Here is a 24,623-nt window from a genome sequence, read left to right on the forward strand (position 1 = left end):
TTAGCCGTCCAATTTGTTTGCAACTACTCAACAATTTCTGCTTGAGGTGAAAATAACTAGAGAGTTGACTATAATTATTTCAATCCCATTTATCCAACCTACAAAGGGTACGTTCGACTTCTAAAACCTTTAAAAAATTTTCTCGCAAACTGACTTCACACAAATAGATTCTAGTTCTAGCAATTCAGTTAGCTATGCCGAATCTGTACGGACAATACTCGAAATCTAAGATGAAGACGAAAAATAATTATGTATTACATTTCGATTCTTCATTTTTTCTTTAATTCGGACCATACGATTATTTGGCTGTTTTTTCATTCGTTTATTTAATCTGATTCATAACTGAAAAATGCGAAACGAGAAATAAAAATAAGTGTCCCAATTGATTCGGAAAAATATTTCCAAACTGTATTTTATCAAAAAAAGAGAAAAATTTAAAACTCATCAAAGCAACATTTATCTGCAAATCCTCCATAATTTATGAATAATTTAGAGAAAACATTTGAAAAGAGAGAAATTTATAAATATTATTTGAGAAAAGCATGACATGATTTTGATAAGTAAGTTTATAAACATAATTGATAATATTCCATCACATTTCTCCGATTTCCCTGGTGATAAGAATAAAAGTTAATAAACTATCTATTACAAACAAAAAAGTCACCAAAGCTGCACTATGAATCAATTCACATTTATCTCTGATATCGAGTGAAACTGACTGGCGATTTTGAAAAAAATTCGAATCAAAGAAGTATGATCCTTCCCCATGTTCATCTACAATTCGGCCATGAGTATTTAATGACTACCTCCACGAGTTCATACCACATTTAGATTAGAAGTTGCATAACAATGAAAGATTATATAGATTACACATCCGTTTTTATGAAAATTTCACTCATTTGCAAAAAAATATTCCTTTGGCGATTGATTTATTCACTTTTCTTTTAAAATCATGGTCACATAGACCTTGAAGGAACTGGATATGATAGGGAAGAAATGTTTTCCAAGAATTCTTCAAACGGTGCCATGATAAATGATTTGCAATTGAGAAATATCTCTCACACTTACACGCGGATTCTCTTAACAGTAATTTCTTCTCATTTTCCTCCGTTAAGGCTGCTGAAATACTGGCGTCAATTATTACTGCTACTCTTAGGAAATGAAACATACAAACATAGCATCAAATTTTACAGTAGACACAAAAAACTCAACGGCGGAAAAAATTGGATCAGTATCTGTTTTTTTAGTGGAGGATTGAAATAGTGACCAGATATCAAATTGAAAAAAAAATATTTGTAGAAAACCAGTTAGCAGTGTTTTTCTGTTAGATGCGCTTAGAAATTATTTATCTAATGGTATCAAGATGTTGATATAGGAAAAAAAATGAGTTACGTGATTTGCGACTTAAGTTGTTGATACGTATAAAAAATTGTGTGTGTGTTCGACGCACGACTGGAGTTTACTCCTTAAGTTCGATAGTCTAACCAGACGCAAAATGAGTTTATTTAACTTAAAAAAGATTGGTTGATTGCCAGAATATTTTGGGCTTCCTTCATTAATTTTTTTTTAATCTGTAAGCTCGACTGGAGTTTTTGGAGGTTTAGATTTTTTCCTAGTCAAAAAATATAAGAAATATTAGAAAATTTATAAATGCATAATTATAAAAATGTTAACCGAATTTAAGAAAATTGATAAAAAAAGGTTTTTATAAACATTTTTTTTAAATTATTATAATTAATTTTTTATTTAAAATATAATATTATCTTAATAATTAACAAAAATGGTTATAAAAAGATAATTATGTCAGTAAATCTTTTACTCACAATAATAAATAGTACATGAAAATTATTTAAATAAGCTAAAAAAATAACTTTTCGAAAGAAAATTATATAAAAACATTATTATAATGATAAAATATTGTCGATTTTTCTGATAATATTATCGAATTATTGACTAGAGTTGTTAATATTTAAAAATTATTTATAAAATAAATCATAATAACGTGGAAGAATTTGTAGACATCGACTAAAAAATTAATTTTTGGTTAGGTTAGAAATTTTCTATTTTATGTGGATGCGCTCGATAATTCATATTGGGTTGATTATCTAATTTTATGTAGTGTTTTCAAATATATATTTATACGAACTACATCGATAATTATTGAAATATTTAATAAATACAAATTGCACATGCTCATACATATAATACATGAATTATAACGTACCTTGCAACCACGTATTTGTTAGATGTTCCGCCAATATAATCTACACCTCTTTCTGCCATAGTTATTTGAAAATACTTTCAGTTCACTTTAGCGGAACACAATGATAATAAAACTTCACAATGGCAGCAATATAAGTATGTTGAAACTGACAAATTAGAAAGTTGCGCACCAAAAACGTAACGAGGTCATTCATCGATAGATTTTACTCCCCACATTTTCTCATACCGGGTCTCTTATATATACAAATCGATTCTTAAGGAGTAAACTCCAAAAATAATAGTCTTGAAAAACAATTGTTATGCTCTACAAACACTAGAGCCGTGTTAAATTTGAAAAAAAGTTATCACAATGAAGAAAGGAAGTATCAAAAATGTTCATAAATAGCTAAAAGATCTTAAAAATCCTCTGCGGTCAAATAGTCATTCGTTAGCAAACGTTAATTATCTAAAATAAAATACAAAAAGTAATGATAGTTAGATTGTTAATCTTAACTAAGTAGCTATTCAAACTTATGATACAATTTTACATAAAATATTTTTTAATATTTCAATTTCATCTATAAGTCTACAGTCATTTTTAATATTACAGCTCTATAGCGACGGTTTGTTAAACAAATTTTCTGTTCTTGCGTTTACAATCTTAACGGCAGATACTAATATGCTGCTTCAGAAACTCAAAGAGAGCTAAATATTTTTTCTTATTCGATTATTCTTATTATATTTTATTTAGAAGCAAATATTTGTATATTCACTGAATAAAGATAAATCAAATTTAGAGTAAAACATGCACTACTCTGAGTTGGCACACAGAATAAAATAATACAATTCTCACTTTTTTCTACACACTGCATGGATGATATTTCTTTAAACCACTTTCATATTAGCTACTTGAAATATGTACATTTTTCAAGTACTTTATTTTCCCATTTTTGTGCACTCAACAAAACAAAAACTATTATGAATAATTTTTAATTAAATTTTCGCGTGTTTATTCATATTAACAACATGATTTGACGATAATTTGACCAAAACGAGCGCTGTGATTGATTCAGTTGTCCCCACTATATACTACGCTCACTGCCAACAGGTTAATATTTATTTAATATCAGCATAATAATCTGTTTTAATATAGGAAATTTGGAATTATATAACCTAAGATTCTATTGCTGCTATAAAATACAGGGTGTTCTGTTTGAAAGAAGATAGAAAATGTAAGACACTCCAACTACATAACTTTGATTTATTTTGAATCTTGAATGACTCTTTAATTCGTAACAAACCTCATATCGAAAGCTTTAAAAAGTAAGCATTCCGAATTCGGTATAATATAGTTTTGTTTGATTATTTAACGGAGTTTTGCAACACTCTGTATAGTTAGAAATAACTTCAAAACAGGTACCTTGAAGATATTTACATAATTTGTTTGATACATCCTATAACCTTATAATAAAAATACAGTGTATTATTTTAAGATGTTTAACAATTGAATATCGATCGCCTGATAGTTTTAATTTTTTTTTCAGAATCTGCATTCGACCGTCATCAAAACAATATCTTTAACTCTCAACTGCGCAATCGTTCCCCATTTTCACAAATCAAACAAAACCGACATTGCTGACTTTTTTCAAGAAACGTTCGTTAAAGTTTTAATCTAAAAATAAACGTTGTCACACGTCCCCGAAGCGAGCGAGAAAGGACATCCAATTAAAATCGAATCGCTAATGAAAGAGAGAGAGAACAACACGTAATTAGAAAAACAAGTTGCAGAAAGAAAGCACAGGATGGAAAATATGGAAAATGTGGAAAGTATTCACAGGCGCACATCTGCGGCATGCCACCGGACCGACTGACTGTGATTTTTCATCATATTTTGCACTTTCGACGCGCATTCAACTTGGAAAAACCAAGCTGCATGCTTTTTTAAATCAACGCGTATCAATTTATCAAAAGCACCGCACTCAAAAAGTCACACGCTGAGTTTACATTTTGTGTATCATCGAAAAATCTCAGAATAGAAAATAAATCAAAGAAACGTATGGTTATAGAAGACGTTGACATATTATGCTTGTGTTTACGGTGATATATTGAACACTTTTGAGTTTAGTGACATTAGTGTGTGATAACATGAATCCTTCTTAGCTATTTTCAATAGCATTCAATTATTAAATTATGAGAAATATGGTAAGAAATAGATTTTCTAAATTTAAAGACGGAATTCAGGAAATATAACAAGTAACGCACATATCTAAAAAATTTAAGTCGCAGTTGCAAAATGATACTAACCATTTTTTAAAATGTTCCTATCATACATTATTTGATTCCCAAAGAAAATAATCGGAAAATAATAATTCATCGTCGAACTAACTCGTTGTTTTTGTTTCGCAACATGTCTGTTGATGTAGAACTGGCTCTAGATTCTTAAAAATGCACTTGGGGAGTGAAGTTTCATCAACAACTGGTCATTATGACCGAAACTACGGTAACCTAACGGCTGAAATGCTGGCCGAAAGGACAATAGATGGCCTTCTTGCGGAACACCCAGGTGAATTGGTAAGAACTGGTTCCCCGCATGTTGTGTGCAGTGTTTTGCCTCCACACTGGAGGTCAAATAAGACATTACCTCTTGCTTTCAAAGTAGTAGCATTAGGGGATGTTGGGGATGGGACAATAGTGACAGTGAAGGCTGGTAATGATGAAAACTATTGTGCGGAGTTAAGGAACTGTACTGCTGTGATGAAAAATCAAGTAGCCAAATTTAACGATCTTCGGTTTGTTGGAAGAAGTGGCAGAGGTGAGTTGAATTTTTATCATTGTATTCAAAATATATCTTTGAGAAAATCAAAAATGATTTGCTTGTGTACTTAACGCATAAGAATTCCCGTTCAATTAAATTAAAATACGCATCAATAAAATAATCGATTACCTTTTGGAGAAATGTTGTTATCCTTTAATAGTTTTATGAATATAAAAACATTTTATTGCAGCACTTTAGAAGTAGTAACTGTAGTTGGGCCCAAAATGTCGCAATATACCACAAAAAATATAGTCGATCACTTTTCTTCAAAGTTTCTCATTATATTACAAATATCACTTGAATGTATAACATTATGTTAACCTCAACTACCCACTTCCGTATGTTTGGAATCATATTATCAGATGTTACACAGTTTGGCTACTCAACCATTTTTATCTATTTTAAATTTTTTTGATAATATTTACTTCCGTGTTCGTTTGTTCACGAACATCATACGAGGATAAATTTAAAAATTCTTAGCCTACTATAGAACCAAACAAAATTTCAATGTCGAAATATTTTATTACTCAACATATTCTCCTCTTAATTGGATACGTTTATTATATCGTACCTGCAACGTCTCTAGACCTCTTAAATAAAATTTTTCCCACCTTTTAAATTTTTTTTTCAGTTAAAGAAAGAGATGATAGTCAGAAGGAGCCAAATCTGGTGATAAGGAGGGTTTCTACTAATTGAAACCCTGAATCACGAATTTTTTGCATAGCAACATGAGATTTGTATGCAGGGGTGTTGTCCTGCACAAACAAAACACCTTTGGATAGCTTTCCAAGTCTTTTCTTTCCAATTTTTTCCCGTAGAGTGGTCAGTAATGTCGAATAGTAATTTCCAGTTATTGTTCTACACTTATCCAAAAAATCAAACATGATTACTCCATGACAATCCCAAAAAACTGAATCAAGAACTTTTCCAGCAGTTTTCTGGACACTTAACTTCATAGGTCTTGGAGAACTAGAGTGTCGCCATTCCATCGATTGTTGGTTTGTTTCTGGACCGTAGAAATGTACCCAAGTCTCATCCATAGTAACAATTCGGTTTAAGAAGTTTACGTTTAGTGCTTAAAGTCTTTAAATACATAAAGTTGTAGGCTCATCGTGATGAGACATTTATTCCATTGCATTCGTGCTAATTAGTTGCAAGTTGCGTGTGTTCAAGATAACATCAACAACGAAAAAAAGCTTGAGATCAAGTAGTGTTCCCGTTATTGATGATGTAAAGTACCAGAAGCTGAATATTAACACCTACACCTCGAGAAGAAAAAATAAAACATTAGTTTCGTTACAAAAATATCACATCTTCAGATTATATGGAGAGATTAGATAATAATAATAGTTATGAAAATCTAGGTTTAATTCGATGGATTGGGGAAAAAATACAACCAAATAATCACCTCCAGAAAATTGTACAAATAGAAACAACACGTTCAGATTGTTGGATGTACACTTTTTCACTATCTGAATAGTCGACATGCTATCGAATGTGGAAAATATTCATTTAAAATAGAAGCTGCTATAGGTATTGAATTACTTTTACTTATCAGTCGAATGTGCATAATGTCACCGTTCATTATAATCAAAATTTAAGCTTTAATTTAGCCTATAAAATCAACTAGGTAAGAATGATTTTAGTAGCTTTTCTTGTACCTTCGCATACCTACATACTTTTCATATCTTGAAGAATTCTAAGCTATAAATATATAAAATAAATTTCCTTGATGATCAGACAAAAATATCCAGGAGATAATAATTATAAGTCTTATACTTACCACTTAACTCAGATTTGGAATATCAAACAAGTCAAATTATCTCAAAATCGCAGTCGTGAAGCATTACACCGGCAATGATTCTAGCGGCTTACGGTTAGCATGGATTCTGCAGAGCATGATTGCTCTAATTTTCTTATAAGTTTTTTATAACAAGTCATGACAGTATTGTTTACAATTTGTAGACAAAAGCTTGTGATGAACTAAGAAACAAACATATAAATAAGTAAGTATAGACAATTAATGAATAAAGGTATTATCTTTTAAAATGTACATGTGAGAATTTTTATATGTAACATGTATCACTTGTAGACAATAACAAAATTTAAACAAATATTATTTACTATACAGCGACACTAATATATGTAATATATTTTATAAAATATTAAACCAACATTAAAGCAGTGTCTAGTTTCGAAATAGATATTACTATTAGAATATAAAACGTTTATAGTATGGAAGGTAGTTTCCAGTAAATACGCTTTCACATTTTGCGAAATGCGGGAAAAGATGTTATAGATTTCATAGCAATTGGCAAACGATTGTGCATTTTTTTGCATTGTACAGTATTGAGCCCTTAACTTATTTTGTACGTGAAGAAGGTAGATCAAGATCGTTATTAGCAAAAAAACTCAATCTTCACCAAACTTAATTTAACTTACTCTGAGTTTATCTGTTGTTGGCTTGTTAAGATTGAATTTTCGCCAAATTGTAATAAGCCACTCTTGGCTAAAATATATGATTCAATAAAAGAATTGATGAATTATTTTATACCGCATTTTTCAATCAACTTATTTTTTAGTTTAAGCACGAGCGAGACAGGGCTGGAAATAAAGTTCGAAACTAGTAAATATACTCACATCTCGTGAAGTATATAAGATTTTTTTCATCCGCAGAATTTATCCTTCGATTTTTATTGATTAAATATGATGTTTTCCGCCTGAAATTTTAGACAGCTTTCACCGGTTTCTATATCATCATAAGCAGTGTCATTTTCTCAACAACGTCAAGCGTGAGTTTATTATAAAAACTGAGAAATATTTATATTACTTATTTGTCGAATGGATTTAAAAAAATTAGCAGATATAACTTGTCTCTCGCTGCTGACAAAAAAATCGAGGAATGAAGAAACGTATCAATATTTCCAGTAATGGTACAAACCTAAGATATTTCCTACATTAGTTCAAGACTAACAGAAAACTCCTCCTTATATTGTTAATAACGGTTTTTAACACTGTTAGTGTTAGTAACCTTAGTAACAATTAGCAAAATGTTTTGATTGTTAGTGTTAGTATTATTATTAGCTTATGCCAAATGGAAGGTGTATCTTATTCACTTATAAAAACCACACAGTATTTAATGAGTTTCAACTACAAATATAAGAGATTTAATTTTCTATTTCATCAAAAACGTCAAAATAACAATAATTTATAAAAATTGAGTAATATCAACTTATATGAATAATAATAGTGTAAGTATTAGAATTATGAACACCATCCACAGAATTTGGATAAATGTTTTCTGATTTTTTCTCAATTTTCATGGAATATTCTGACTACATACTTCCTCTAGTTTACTGTTATTCCTAAACCTAAAGTATATATAATTATTCTATATCCTTTTGGCTGTTATATATGCAATAAGCTGTCCATACTTTTATGCGAGAGGTATTGGATAGAATTGATAATAATCCAAGAAGAAATTCCGTGCAAAGAAAAAAAATTTATATACTATTCACATGGATAGATCAAATTATTGATATCCTTGATAAAAATAGTCTATTAGGAAACAAGTTATCAGTGCACTGATGATAATGTGAAGGTTTTAAAAGGGATTTGTTGGTTAGGATATTATTTCCATAGTAAAATACTCTATCGTCTAAAAACAAATTCTTTCCTAGCAAAGTAGCTTGAGATTCTTCCGTAATATGTGAAAAATCTATCCAGGTTTGAAATTTCATTTCCATTTCTTGCTTTTGTACTTATCAGTAGGTATATGACAATGTCCTCATGTCATCATCAATTGTTCCTCGTATTCAATTTAAAGTGACTACAAGACACCACTACCAGATCGTGTCTAGAACTGACATCTTTCTGGTTCTTCATTTGAATCTGTTTATGGGAATTACTCATCTTATATTGATGTCTAGGATGAAGAAACAATATAAAATTGAAAATTCACACCAACATTTTTGATATTGAATATTACGACCATAAAAGTAGGAAAGGTAAAGTTTACTTTACCTTTAATTGGTTGGTTTCGAGTCTTCACTCAATAATCGCTAACATTCACAAGTAATAAACAACAAGACTCTTTGTAGTAACAGAGCAAATGCTCGTTGAAGTTAGGCACAATTTCAAGTAACCTTTGAAACCCTCAAAAACTACAGAATTTAGAAAATGTTCATATCTATTTTGTTAAGTATTTTGGATTGTGGTTTTTCAATTTACCTAGGACACATTCGGTTCAAATGTATGACTAGAATCATATTTGAGATTTAAATATGAATATTTATAATTGTTATAGTATATTTGTAAGGTAGTCACCTGTATTTTCTAGATTAGAAACATGTGTCCATTAAACTAACTTTAAGATGATGAAATTAGATAATACTTTTTTGAATCTATTAATAGAATTACCATTATAACAATTTCTCGAGAGTATAACAAATATAAATTAAGCATAAAATTGAAATAAATTGCATAAAATTATTGAAAAAATTGTATTTATATATCCCACATTATTTAGTTGCTTCGAAATGAGACGTACGAATAATTGAGCAATTCCTTCATGTATAAAGCTTACATTGGAAGAAGCTTTATTCATTGTAGTACTATTACTGAGCTACACTGAACACTGAACATTGAACCAAGTCCAAAACTGAACGTTAAAAGTTCTTTCACAAGATCTGCATGAACTCTGTCGAATCTTACCATCAGTTCACAATTCAACTTTGTCTTCGTCAATTCAAATCATCCTCAACAACCGATTATACCAAAATATCCGCTCCTTTTTTCACATTTCAACACAGTTTAAATAGAGTCTGTGTTTTTCAATTATTTTTCTTCTTAATATTTGTATGCTATCGTTTTATTCTTATATAATGGCATGGAATGTTCAATAATAATATCCACGAGGTGTCTTCTATGAATATGAACTGACTGAGCTGTAAGTTCAACAGGACTATATAAAGTTTATACGTGATAAGGACATGTTTTATATGCGTTTCCAATTAGCATATTAAAAAATTGAAACATTTGTGAAAACTACTTATAGTAATTTGCTTCACAGTATTATTATATTTTGTAATTCTTGTGTTATTTGTTTGTTCTTATTCCGCAACTTCATCAATAGAAGTTTTTGATAACGTTTTCGATTGTATCTCTATTTCTTGTATTAATCAATGATTGTAGATTACGTAGTTTTGTCCACTGCTTGCGATTCCGTAGCCAGGACATATTCTTCCTTAAGATTTTTCTCTGGTCTTCCATCTTCCATTCTATCAACAAATGCAAGTAGCTCAGTATTTCGCATTGTATGTTCCAAAAAATTTGTTTTTCACTTTTTATTTTAATATATTAAAAGATTCATTATTTTTCGGTCTAGCTGTCCAATGTACCTAAGTTTGTCAAAAGCAGTCACTTTCAATGTACAACTTTCCAAACTTGGCATTTAACGAAAAACCTTAAGAATGCCTGTCGGGTTTGTTGAATGTGGTATTCCATTCCCTTCTCTGATGATCTGTTTTTGAAAAGCGAAATGTACTTTTTGTCCATTCTTCTTATTGCATAAAATTAACATATTTTCAGTAGAATTATTTTAGAAAAGTTTATCATCCTGTAACATAAAGTTATGGAATATAAAGTAATTTATTGCATTAGCTGGCGAATCTGAAATATCTCTTCTTCATAAAAAACGGCAGTTAGACAAGCATCTACAGGTTTTTTGTCTCCTTTTGAATAAAGAAGTATTTAAATTCTGTCCTGTCATTATTTTTGTACTTCTGTACTGAAATCATTTATTTTATCAACGGAATTTCACATCGTATGACGTTGATTATGCATGAGAAATCCACGTTTATTGGTCAATCCTCCCTCTCCTATACTGATCCGCGTGCACAAGAAAGCGGTGCACGTGTAACTCGCGAATGTAATAATCGGCCTCGAAATGAAACATTGACTGACATTAGCGTGCAATCTGTGAGGACATTAATTTTTTTATTTCTTATTTTGGAGAAAATAATAGCAATCAAACGTAGTTAGCAACCGAAACCAGTTGTATTAAATGCGAATATACCTAAACGCAAAAAATGTGAATATGAACGTGCTTTTAAAACAGAAGCTTATGAAACTGGTTCAGCGGATATAATGTAAGCAATAGTCTTCACTGCTTTCCATATTTAGTATTGGGAAGTGAAGAGGCATCAGGATGAACAAAATGTGAGGTTATATATTTAAAACAAACACAAACTTTTCTCTAAGTAAAATGGGTGAAAATTGGATGAATATATATACAGGTACTCAATAAAACCATTATTTGTGTATTGATACAGTTTTTTGGAAAGGTGAAGGCATTATCAGCAGGGTAAACTATTGATTTTCAGTTTTAAAATAAAATCTACTAATTTGTCAACTCACTTTCACTTGCCACTGCCGCCGCTGAGTAGAATAAGCTACAGAGTGTTGATTTCTCTTAAGGCATTTTGTATAACGTAGGAAAACCCTATTTCGAAAGTTATATGTTTGCTTCGTCACAAATACTCCAAATATTTCCAAAATTTGGACTGCAGAGATATTCACTATGTTTCTTAAAACACTTTTTGATGTGGAATAACCCATATAACTTCTCGTGGGACTAGTAATCGAAATAATACTAAAAATTATTCGAATTGGATTTTTTAAATAGTATAGTTGAGTTAACAGCAAATTAAGGTTACACATAGTTTATTTAAAAAAAATTTTGATTTAGGAAACAAGAAAATCGTATCATATTCCATCTATATGCCTTTTTTTGGTATCGCCGGCGCCAGTCGACACTCGGATTCTCTGTTAACATTACTCACATTTTTTTCTAGACCATTAACATTCAGATCAGCTTGGGGTGTCTTATCTTCCCTTGTCTTTTATGTCGAAGGTTTGAATATTCATATTGATGTTTTAATATTATTTGCAACGACACACGCTACAGCACATTTATTAATATTGATACCAAGTTCTCCATTATTATTAACCTAATATTTATGGACCATATAATTTCTATATTGAATAGTATGAAGTTAATGGTAAAAAATTTTGAATTAGGATGTAAATACAAATAGCTTGGACAAAGAGGTTCGATTTACATAATAGAATATAATTATTATTATTAATATAATTAGAAGTTATCTACAGTATATCTCTCAATGTACAATTCACGATTGGACTTCAATCAACAGTGCAGTTTATAATTTCTGCACACATCACACGTAGCAAAGTGAATCTCTTTAAAAAATTCACATTATCAATTTATTGGTCAAATTTCATAGTTTTAATATTATAATGCAGTAAGAAGGTTCTGAAAAATATGCAGTGTGAGTCTGAAATAAAATCGATAGTTGAAATACTTGTTGTTAATATGCTTTTATTAGTATGACCTACACGGTTGCAATTGACGTTTTGGCCCCCTACTTTGAGCAATCAGATTAAATTCAAAACTATGCCCACTTGTCAAAGACTTTTTTTATCCTTCGAATGAGAGTAGGAAAGATGAGCTAGTGGTCGAACTACGTAAGAATTGGAAACATCGAACCATGTTAAAGACTTAAAAATGATGAAAAACACGTTTTAAAAATGAGTGACAACAATTTCGAGCAAGTAGATTATGCGTCAAACTTAAATATACTGCAAAATATCGACAGATCCCGGAAATTACTCTATTCAGATCATAGGTTGACGACAAGGATGATCGAGAACAGTAGAGGCTTAGCCACAGCCGATTTTGAGTGATGAAATAGGGATAACAATATTTGCGCAATTGCAATAAATGCGTTTTTGTCCTGGGACCTTCTGATTATTTTTGTTCTCCAAATTGAAAAATTTATCTAAATGGATGATATATGCATATAACAAAACTTTAAAACAGATTTAACCAACTTGCTGAAAGCTATCTTATCCAGTCACAGGTCCGTCATTAACACCCGCATTAGCTCAGAGAGATTTAAATAAGTAGAACAACAGCTTACAATACTGGCGTAGTTAACGATTCTTTTCAGATTATTAAGTTATATGTTCGGTGAATCAAGATTAAGATGGGGATTTTTGCAAACGATTCACTCCACTTATATTTGGAATATTATAAATGTGAAAACGAAGATAATTTAAAAGTTTCTAGCCTTAACCTGAAAAAGTTAGCTCTTATAATCTGGGAAGTATATTTGCGTATGCCTTGAGAGATTCTCATAAAATTTTTAGCCACTTTAAGCGCTTAGTTTATGTTTTACAAGTATAAGTGAGTCCTTTTGAATATTTTCCTAGGAAATGAAAAAAATGTAGCTGTTGAACTGTCATTAAAAATATGTTTTGTAAAGCAATATGTCTAAACAAATGAGGAGCTAAACACTATAAACAGAGACTCTACACCACCATATATAACAATAAAATTGTAGGCATCTAAATTCAAACGTGCCCCTGTCGCTTGACTCACAACTACCATTAGGAATAGCCAAAAACTGCGACAACCAGATATATTATCGAAGAAGTTCCTTAAATTGTTAGAGAGATAGAAGAGGCTATTGGCATGTCAGAAAGTCTATATACTATCTAAAGAATCATGCATGCGTAAGAGTTTGCGCACTTTGGACAAAAAGCACATTTGAATCCATATTTCTCAGTCTCGGTCTCAGCGAAATGAATCAGATTTTTTGCGTGGCTTCTTAACTGTAGATATAACCATCCTGGAACAATAAAAAGTATCAAAACACTTGACTCCAAAAGGCAAACAAGCATCGAAAAACGCAAAGACGGTTTCATCTACCGGAAAAGTAACGGCGACCGTTGTTTTGCGATAGTCATGGGATTGTGTTAATTGACTATCTCCAATAAAGTAAAACAGCAGGTGAGTATCGCGCATTATAGACGGATAAGGTAAGGTAGATATCAGAAAAAAACATTTGGAGCCAAAAATATTGTTTTTTCATGGGAACAAAGCATTTTATCACACTTTGGCGATGAAATTACGAGATACACTTTTAATCAGTTGCTCTATTACCAGAACTGGCCCCCAGTGTATATTTAGTACTTCCCAACCTCAAAGTATCGCTTGCAGGAGATTTATTTTCATTACACGAGGGCTTAAACGAATACGTAAGCGCCTAGTTTCAGGAGTAAGACAACAACTATTATTTGGAAGGATTGAAAAGGTTGGAGCCTGGCTGGATTAAATTTATATATGGAAGAAGAGACTATGTTGGATAAGTGATTATGACAATAAAAAAATAAAACCGTCTCAAAATGTTTCCAATTATTATCTAGACTGATAGATAAAAAACAATTAATCCTGTAACTTGAAGCTAAACAGTAAACTATAATTGAATCAACTTGTCTAATTAAAAAAAGGCCAGAAAAAAGCTGGAAGACGTTTTTTTTTGTTACATTAAAGTACATACATACAGAACAGCTACGTATTTTGAGTGTTAATCAAATATTTATTTGTAACACTTTCTATTTCTTTCTTTTATGGCTTCTCATATATTTCCTCTTCAAAAGAGTAATCACTCATAATGACTAGATCCCTTATCACTTGGAACCAAATTTCCATTGCTCCCTGCTCGTCGCTATCAGCTCTCCAGTTCTCATAAATGGTGAGTAAGTTGAGGAAGTTTAATCGAGTTGATCATAACTTACATCCATACCCAAAAAATTATCCCGTCCTACTTTTATTTAGATCATAACATTGAGTACTGGCATAGTAAGCTTTTCGCCTAATTTGTGAATCAGTAAAAATAACTTGGCGTCACGGGACTCAGGAAAATCATTTCAAATATATTAAAACAATCGTGTGGGACAGTTTAATACACAGTATCATTTTATTTTCTGAACTATGAATCTATTCTTATCTGTATAACGGACATTCCAACTACCATGATATCACTCATGCATAAACATATTCTAAAATACGCTACAAATTATTTTTACAGTTACGACCCTAATAGGATAGCCTACGGTATTTATTAATTTCGAAATATCGAAAACAAAAAACCAATACATCTCGTTATTTATCTCTATATATGCAATTGTCCAAACAAAAATGTTCGATAAATATCAAAAATAGCAGTCGCCATCAAGTCATAAATAATAACAGAACAAACAAAAATTTGCAAAACTTTTTCTTTGGCGTATCGTGCGAGGGAATATTAATATATTGTCGAATTTTTTCCATATACAAACAGGCTCATGAACAATATTTGCTTAACGGCAAAATAGCTAATAATTTCAAAATTTTTATTAGTATATTTCAAATAACTTTTGAAATATTCACTATATTATGGGAATTTATCAAAAGTATTTTAAAATAACATCTCTTGGTGAGTTCAAGTACTACTATCACTCTACTACCACAAAAGGATAATTTATGGCCTGTATCTTGTTATGTGTTTCTCTAATACATGAATAAACTAATAATTATTGGATTAGGATCAGTGATCAATCTACTACATAGAAAAAGTACATTCACATCGATCACATACTTGAGAAATGGTAAAGTAACAAAATTTAAACAAATGCACTCATATAAATATTTTATGGAGGCTTATCATTTTTCTTTACCTTATATATTCAATTTCATTGGAATCATTCGACCTAGTTATTATGTATTACATATTTATTTTCCTTATAGAATAAAATTGTGTCAGTTTTATTTTGTTTTAATTATAAAAATTGTTATCATTACCAAATAACAATGTAACGTTTTTCGTATTCATTTCCACTCTTTCTATTCGTGGGGTAAATTATTAAAAATGTCCCCCACGTTCTTAAATTAGACCATACAAAACATTTAACTTTCACTACGACTATTTATTTTAAACTAACTAATTGCACTACATACACTTATTTATATACCACAAATAGAAATCTGCAAAGTTCTAGAACAAATAGAAATACAATAAATAAATAAATAGACTTTCGTAGAAATTATTTAAAAGAAATACTGTAATAAACATCCTTCTATAATAAAAAGTTCGCTTCGCTTTTATAAAAAACAATCAAAGGTGCAACGCGAATTCGCCGAATTTTAAAATCCCATTGTAGATGGCCAGGGGCGGCCTAAGAACCCAAGTCGTAGCTTGTTCGTAGATAGAGTGAAATAATATACATTGGATTCAACAGAGATTCAGATGACGAGATTCAATATGAGCAAGGCAAATATTTTTGGAATTTTCAAATATTTCTGAGAGATAAGAGACTCAATAGGTTCCAAATTATGCTGAAGTGGAGGTGATTGATATAGCTGACATATTTGTCAAAGTGGGGGCAGATAAAACATTCGTAGAACCTGAAACTATTTGTGGAATCGGCTATTGGACAATTGAGAAAATACAAAAAATAATTTATATAGGAAAAATAAATCATTTAATAGCATATATAATGTTTTTGGGATAGCTTCTTAATATTTTTTTATTCAAACACGTTGAAGTTTCTCTATTGAAATTGAAAGATGCGTGAGATGCATTACAAAACACACCTACTGGGGACCAAGGCTTATTACAACAGAAAGAGAGGAACTATTCAATGCAACTAAGCAACTGAAGTGATAAATCCTATCAACAGGTAAACCAACACACTGGTCTACCGATAAAATTCCCGACTTGATCGATAACAAGGAATATATCATTTAATTATCTGCAAGTAGAAGAGGAGTCGAATATGAACTCAGACCATTCCTCTATTCCCTTCACGATTAGTTTCAAAAACAAAACCCTCCATACTTAGTCAATAGACCAACAGATTGGCAGAATTTCCAAGCTATATTAGAAGAACTAATCTCTCAGTGAATCTCAGAAACAAAGAAGAGTTGGAGAAGGATTTGGAAATCCTAGTCCAATGTATCCAACAAGCTGCATGGAATTGTACCCCCAACCTAATCGCAATGAGGAAGGGAAATAACTACCCAAACGAAATTAGAAAACTAACACGTGAAAAGCACAAACTGAAACGCAGAAGACAAAACCAGACTGAATAATGCTACTCAACAACTGAAATTGAAAATCCAAAATATGAAAAACAAAACTATAAGTGAGTACTTAAGCGAATTAACATACGACAAGTCTACGGAATAGTCACTATAGAAGGCGACCAGAAGATTAAAGAGACCAATCACCCAAATTTTTCCAATCAAAAACCAAGATGGTAGGAGGGCTAGAAACAGTCAACAAAAAGCAAAAATATATTTGCAGAACATTTAGCACACACTTTTACAGCTATCGAAGTAGAAGAACGACTTGAACAATTAATACAAAATCAAGACAGTTTGAAAATAACTCATACTACTCCAAAGTAAGTATCCACAATGATTAAAGTAAATATCAACCAGAAGAGAGCTCCTGGCCTTGACTTAATCACAGAAGAGATACTGAAACATTCACTAAAGAAAGCTATAATCAAATTAACGCATATTATAAACGCAGCCTTCCGCCTTGAGTATGTACCTACCTTGTGGAAAGTACCTGAAGTCATAATGATTCCCAAACCAAACGTAGTAGGTATCTTCATACAGACCAATATCACTATCACAAACGATACCAAAGCTATTCAAGAAAATACTAGTAAAAAGATTAATCCTTATACTTGAAGAAAGAAAACTTCACCATAGAACCAGTACACAGGATAACATATGTCATAGAAAAATCACTAAGAAAGAAAAAAGTCTGCTCCTCTGTTTTTTAGACCTGGCTCGGGCGTTTAACAAAGTTTGACATTCAGAGCTCAAGTATAAACTGAATAAACTCTAACCAATATACAAAACTGTCCTATATAAAAGAACGAGCCTTCAGAATAAAACAGGAAGCTGCTCATCAAACTTAAAGGAAATTTGTGCGGATGTACCACAAGTTAGTGTTCTTGAGCCGCTCCTTTAGCTATTATACACCAGTGACATTTCTCAATTAGAAAACCACACTTTCGCTACGTTTGCAGAGACACAGCTATTTTTACCGTAGGCTGTTACCCCGAAGAAGTATCTACCCAATCTACAGACATCAATTAATAAAATTATTTATTGGAATAAATAATGGAAGATAAGTTTAAACAAGAAAAAATCGGTACTTGTAAATTTCATCCATAAAAAGGAGCCTTATGTAGACGATGCACAGGTACCATAGGATAATACAGCAAAAAATCTGGCGCTAATAGCGATCTTTATTGGGACCGGGAAATAGACACAGTAAGGCAGGTATTCACTAAATTCCCAGAGTCACTAACAGCGGCTCTTGAAACATGTGAACATCGAGGCTATTCAGCTCCTCAGCAACACGAACCTTGAGAGAAACCTGAAGAGGACGAAGCCTTTTGAGTAAGTTATCTAAGTTCTTAGTGTAAAAGCATAGCAAAGTGCCGAATTTTACATATTAATGTTAGTGTAGACAAAAACAATAATAATTGAAGAGCTTCAACTGAGTAAGACCCTTAGTTTACAGACACTTATAGTAATTAAGGATAGGATAAAATTTCTTATTGGTCATAATAATGATTAAATTATAAAATGCACAACTCAATTAAATGGCAAAATAAAAGCATTATTCGAAATAAATTCCATATATTTAAGATTTATTGTTAAGATATATCAAAAATTCTGCAAATGGAAGAATATATTGAGAAATGTCTTTCATGAACTCTTCAGTAACTGGTATCAAGGGAGAAGTCTACTTACAAAAGTTTTCAATGAAAGAACTGAAAATATTTCAAAAATAAGAAACCGATATATTAATTAGACTGATATTGTTGGTGCCTTCAACATTACAGTTCAAGATGAAGATCTTGACTTGATTAACCCTTATGCCAATACGTAATCGTTACAAAGTTATTTAAAAGTCCACGTAACTACTGTATTTGACTGTAATTCTAAATTTATTAGTCGAATTTTTCAAGGAACAATTAGACTATTACGGTAGGCATGACTAGAATAAAAATGGGGGGCACATCATTTTTCCCATGTTTTGAGACCTCCTGAACACGATTATAATGGTTTTTCGAATGTCTGTAGTTTATATATATATATATATATATATATATATATATATATATATATCTGTTTAAGCTACAACTCTTATTTTCGTCTCTCGGGAAATTGCTATGGGTCCGATTTGGTTCAAAGTTAGCATACATGGGTTTTTGGCGGCGGATTGATGTTATTAGAGTTTGGTTGAAAACAAATGAATATTTCGAGGGGTCGCAGTGCAAAAAAGGTGGTTTTTGACCTTTGCTTACCTCTGTAGGTCAAACGAAAAGTGACTAAAAAATAAAATTTCACATGTAGGTTCAATTAGTTGCGAGATGATTTCCTATCTAAGGTCGAAACTTTCCATCTCCACCCCTCTCCATTTTATGGTCATTTTTGTTATATTTTCTTATTTTTTGGCCAGAAAAAGTTTAACTAGAGGGTTAGAACTTCGCATGAAAGTAGGGGTGATGTTGAAGAATTGTCTTTCTCAAGTTCAAAGTTTTCTTCTTCAGTTGTTCTAGCACAAAACGCCCGAAATCATTTTGATCGTTGTAATTGTTGAACTGGACCGCCTCCTATTTAATGAATAATACGAGTATGATCGTTGCTAGGGTGATTTTTTTTACTTCCCATTTTCGAAATTTCTTGTCATTATGACAATATTTTCTTTGTTGTCAATTGGAATTGAGCAAGAGGGTTCGAGACTACCGGGTCTATTGAAATCATGAATTTTCATTCGAGAGAGAGAGTTAACTTGTGAAATGAAAAATTATTGAGCAATAGCAAATTTTCCATATAAAGAAATAAGATTGAGAATTGATATCATTTCCAAGAAATTCATTTTATCGAAAGATTTGTTTGTGTATTAGTTAAATTCTTCATTCGACGAAAAATTCGACTTTCGTGATGGAGTTCTGCTGCCCACGGCTTTTTTTTTGGTCAAATATTTTTAGGTTGAAGAATCGAAGATCTAAACGGATTTGATAATTTGTTTCTAAATACAAAATATATGTAATTAATTATTATTAATATGTAATTAATATGCAATAAGAGTTGACCACTGTCAGCCCATAATTTAACTAGAAAGTTAACAGATTTTATTTCTAGATGCAGCACATCTCACAAGCATAAATGGTCAAAAATTGTTGATAATATCTTATCACTGTTCTTCGTCATCATGTAAACATCTGGATTAATCGAAGAAATCGTTTAAAAGTTAACAAACAAGAAAATCTAATTTAATCTAATGAAATTTTCCAAATTTCAATGTTCAATAATCAACTCAAGTAGTTTTTCATAGTTACTAACCACAATAATTACTGAATTTTTGGTCCATTTATTTTATTGAATTTTAGTTAGGAAATAGTATCGTTGCACTTTTGATTTGAATGAAGCAGATTTATAGCGTTCGATTTTATTTTAATTTGAAAATTGGAAGGAAGAACTTAATTTGAATACACAAAAAGAGGAAAGATAAAATGTTTGGCGTGATTTTTGTTTCAACCTACTTATTATAAGAGAGTTACACTTTCTATATGATCTTTCTCTAGTTCTTAAGTGGTAAAATACTGAGGATTTTTTACATTTCAAACCCAATTTAACTGAAGGCTGATATAAATGATTCATTTTACAGAAAATCGTTATGAAATTTGTAATATTATGTTAATTTAATTAAAAATAGTATCACACAGATGCAAAATTACTCATTTCCTACTCAGACCTGAAGTCGTGACCACTCAACTGTAAAGCGATGACCTAATCACGTGACTCTCAACAAATTTTGATCATAAAATGTTAAGCGACAAAATTCATGTATGAAATGATAGAAAAATATCACTTTGATATTATATATTATAAAAAAGTATCAACAAGGTTAAAGCAGGTTATAAAATGAAAGATCACTTAAGGTACAGTTAAAAAATGTGTGTGGTAATGAAATATAATTTTATATCTATGAAACATGTTGATATACTCAAATATAGGACTTTTCTATTATCCTTGATGCTTTCTGTCTAATACTGTCCAAGGAAAAGCTTATAACGTCCCTCAACGTTCAGCCCAGCTCTCCGGCTATTCTTTGTAATAAATAAAAATCGGAAAAACTGAATTTCAAAATTCGTTGTTGTGTCCTGCAAAATACTTTTAAATGGACATCAATCAACTAAAACCTTGTAATAGGATACGAATAGTGCGAGGAAAAGCAGGTATCCAGTATAGCCGTCGCTGTATCGTTTTATGGGGTTTTAACCGGATATTGTAATACCAGGATGTATTGCCAATGTGGCTATATATCAAGGATTTCGTTAGGAGTTTCGATTGGAATTTACACGTTGGAGGTGGACTAAAGGATTACGTTTTTTAGAGGATGAAATCAGTATCAACTTTCAAATTAGATATTCGCTGTAGTGAAATACGAGATGTGCTCAAAAATTATAGTGAATTTTATGAAAAATATTCAATAAAATACGCTTGGCTAGAAATGTACAGGGTGGGCAACTGAGAATACAAGGTGCTGTATTTCTATATACACCTAGACATAACATATATACAATGAGTTTGACGAAATAATTAATTATTTTTGTAAAGCTGTTGCAACCTACCCATTTGTTTGTGAATTTAGTAGAAACGAACACCACGTTATCTTCTACCACCTCATTTTAATATGTAGGCCGAAAAGGATTTTTAAGTCTTTCTAGTTTTTCAAATGGCACTTCTAATGTCAATTGTCTACCATGTACTGTGTTGTTGCGAAGTTAAATCCATTTCTTGAAAGCTCATTGTAAATGCAATTTTACAAATAAACATATTTCAATGTATAGTACAGAACATATTATGATGACGAAGAAAGAAAGAAAACTAATAAAAAATACAAAGACAAAACAATGGTAAACAGTTGTCAGCGTAAAGGAATTCACGAAAGCAACAGAGTAAAAGTAGACAGAAATCACCTTCTACTAGACGTAAATACTAAAATTTCAAATTATAGAAGGAAAACAAAACAAAAAAGTGATAGATAGACGAATAAAATTACATAACAAACAGAAAAAGAACATAGTTGAAATATATTTCTACAAAAAAAAAGAATATAATAGAACATAGAATTCAAGATGAAAAATATAAAAATACTGTGTGTGAGAGAAAAATAGTGAATGATAGTGTATAGAGTAAGAGCGCTACTGAAGATAACAATAAATAATTGAAAAAGGTTTTAATTCCACAACTAACAGTACCTGTTTTTGTTTGGGTTAGATTAGGTTAGGTTAGATTAGGTTGGTATGGTTAGGATAGGTTATGTCTAATTAGGTAAGGTTAGGTTAGGCTAGGAAAATATTTTTGGTCACAAAGTGTAGCAGCACTGGCAATAAATACAAGTTATCACTAAGAAAGATCGTTCAATTCTGAAATTATATTACTTTCTTACAAGTAAACGTACGTACATACACATAAACAATAGAATAGGTAGATATTGATAAAGGCCCGTATAAAGAAGAGACTGGTTAAGTTTCTTTTGGGAATTGTATTGCTCAAATATATGAGAAATACAAGTAGGCATTTTTAATTATATTAAATGCCTGACTGTATATATGTGGAAATGTCAGCATATCATGTACAAAACAATACCTTCAGTTATTAGATTGGCGATATTCTCATGATGATAATTCCAGAAATAAATATAGGGAAGATTTTTTTTGTCAATTTTGTGATCTACAATTTTAATCAGTGCTGATTTTCGATACAACTTTTATAAAGTTTCTAACCACACAAAGCATCAATTGGAAATTTTTTAGACTCAATGTTTACTGATCTATTCAAAAGTGTCTTCGAAAATTTGACTCTGGTGGTTTTTTGACATTTGCTCCCTGACAGTAAAATATGCATGTCCGCATAATTATAATAATATTAAATGATAATGTCTCATTATTTTAAGCGAAATAAGGTTGCGTGATGGTGAATATAAACAGTTCTTCAGGACACTAAAATTGTGTAAGAAACGTGAATTTAGAACATAACGATTGGAAGTAGAATCCCTGCCAGGTAATCTATAGGATTCAAACGAACAAGCACTTCTCATTCGAAATATTTTTCTGTCTACCACGGTTACTGCTGAATGATCTTTCGAACAGTAAAAGTACAAAGGAAGATAACAGACTGACTGATATGAATAAAAGAAGACTTTAACAATGGCGCCACAGAATGACAAATGATAAGATCGATTATTGAGGATGGTGTTAACTCATCCAACCACTAATAATATGACATAATTTGTTAATTGAAAAAATAATAATAAAAAATAACTTTTATTTCAAAGAATTCTAGCTTAATTCAGATAATATTGAAACAATAAGATATAGGGCTAAAATTATTTTCTTTTATTTGAATATTTCATATCCAGGCAATTTTTTGAGAGAAAGGAGTAACCAAAAGAAGCTATTCCATTTCAACGGAAACCGTTGCGCTTATCAAAATAGAAGGAATAATTAGTAAAAAGCTACAGTAAATATATTTTTCTATGAAAATATAAATAATTCTTGATTATTTGGTTAACGATATTTACATGAATAAAGTTGTCAATGACTTTTTATTCGTAAAATGATTCGGAAAAGACAGATCGTCGTTTAGCCTGCTTAGTGCTCTAATATAATTGAGTGTCAATTTTCTGGTTTCCTGAAGCAAATTATGAAATAAAAAAATTTGGATTTGTATGTCGTCTAACCATTATTTTTTTCCTATTGTTCATTTTCTGAAGTTCAAAATAGTTGGAAGCTTTTATACAGTCATAATAAACATTCTATTTTTTTTCCTATAAAGATTTTTTGTTATGAAAAATATGCGTTAATCTTTCGATGAAATGTATCTTAGCCAATGCTAAATATCACCTAAAACGAAGATGATACTCAAGTTTTGTAGCGGGGAAGAGAAAAGCGTCAAATAATATTTTAATGTTGCACCTGAAATAATGTTGTGGCGTCCCGAATGTATATGTTTCCCTAGTTGATGGAAAAACCCGTAAAAAGGCGAAAATTACAAATGGAAATATTAATGGCTTCTCAGGTTTCGCTCTTCTTACATTCATATTTTGCTTTTAAATATACATGCGAACTTCTTTCTGTGTTTATTTTAAAATTTTATTACGGATTCAGGAACTCTAAGCTATGAGTTGAAGAGGACACCGAGACTGATGTAATAAACATGCAATTTTTCAATTTTTTGTTATCAAGGCAGGGTATATTGAATGTTTCCATTCATAGTATTGATTTTTGATATCAATACTGTATTGAACCGAGTACTATAATAATTTCGTTACAGTAATAAGTTTTTCAATAACAAATATGGAAGTGGAACTGTAATATTTTCAATATGGAATCCCGAAAATAGATGGATATCAATATCTTATATTAACACGCTTTTATTAATTTCAAATATATAAAATTTCTTTTCTGAGTGAGTTTATACCGGGAGGGTGTCTAGCTACTAAAAACGGCCGTCGACCATATCCTAGGAACGGATTATATAACAGGGAAAAAAAATATGATAAGAGTGTTCCCAAGAAATACGTGAAAATTATTTTAAGACTTTTAGCTCACCTCTATATTTGAAAATATAGAATTTAAAAAACAGAATTTGTTAAAATTT

General features: G+C 30.9%; 1 protein-coding gene across 1 annotated transcript in view; it reads left to right on the plus strand.

Moving 5' to 3' along the window:
* Positions 1-24,623, plus strand: part of LOC130442729 (runt-related transcription factor 3-like) — a 73,344-nt gene that overhangs the window by 10,591 nt on the left and 38,130 nt on the right. The window contains exon 2 of the mRNA XM_056777077.1: positions 3,747-5,014. Within this exon, the coding sequence (XP_056633055.1) occupies positions 4,648-5,014 (367 nt within the window). The 5' untranslated portion in view covers positions 3,747-4,647. The remainder of the gene's footprint in view (positions 1-3,746; positions 5,015-24,623) is intronic.

The sequence above is a fragment of the Diorhabda sublineata genome, chromosome 4 (assembly GCF_026230105.1).
Source record: "Diorhabda sublineata isolate icDioSubl1.1 chromosome 4, icDioSubl1.1, whole genome shotgun sequence".
In the NCBI taxonomy this organism is placed as follows: domain Eukaryota; kingdom Metazoa; phylum Arthropoda; class Insecta; order Coleoptera; family Chrysomelidae; genus Diorhabda; species Diorhabda sublineata.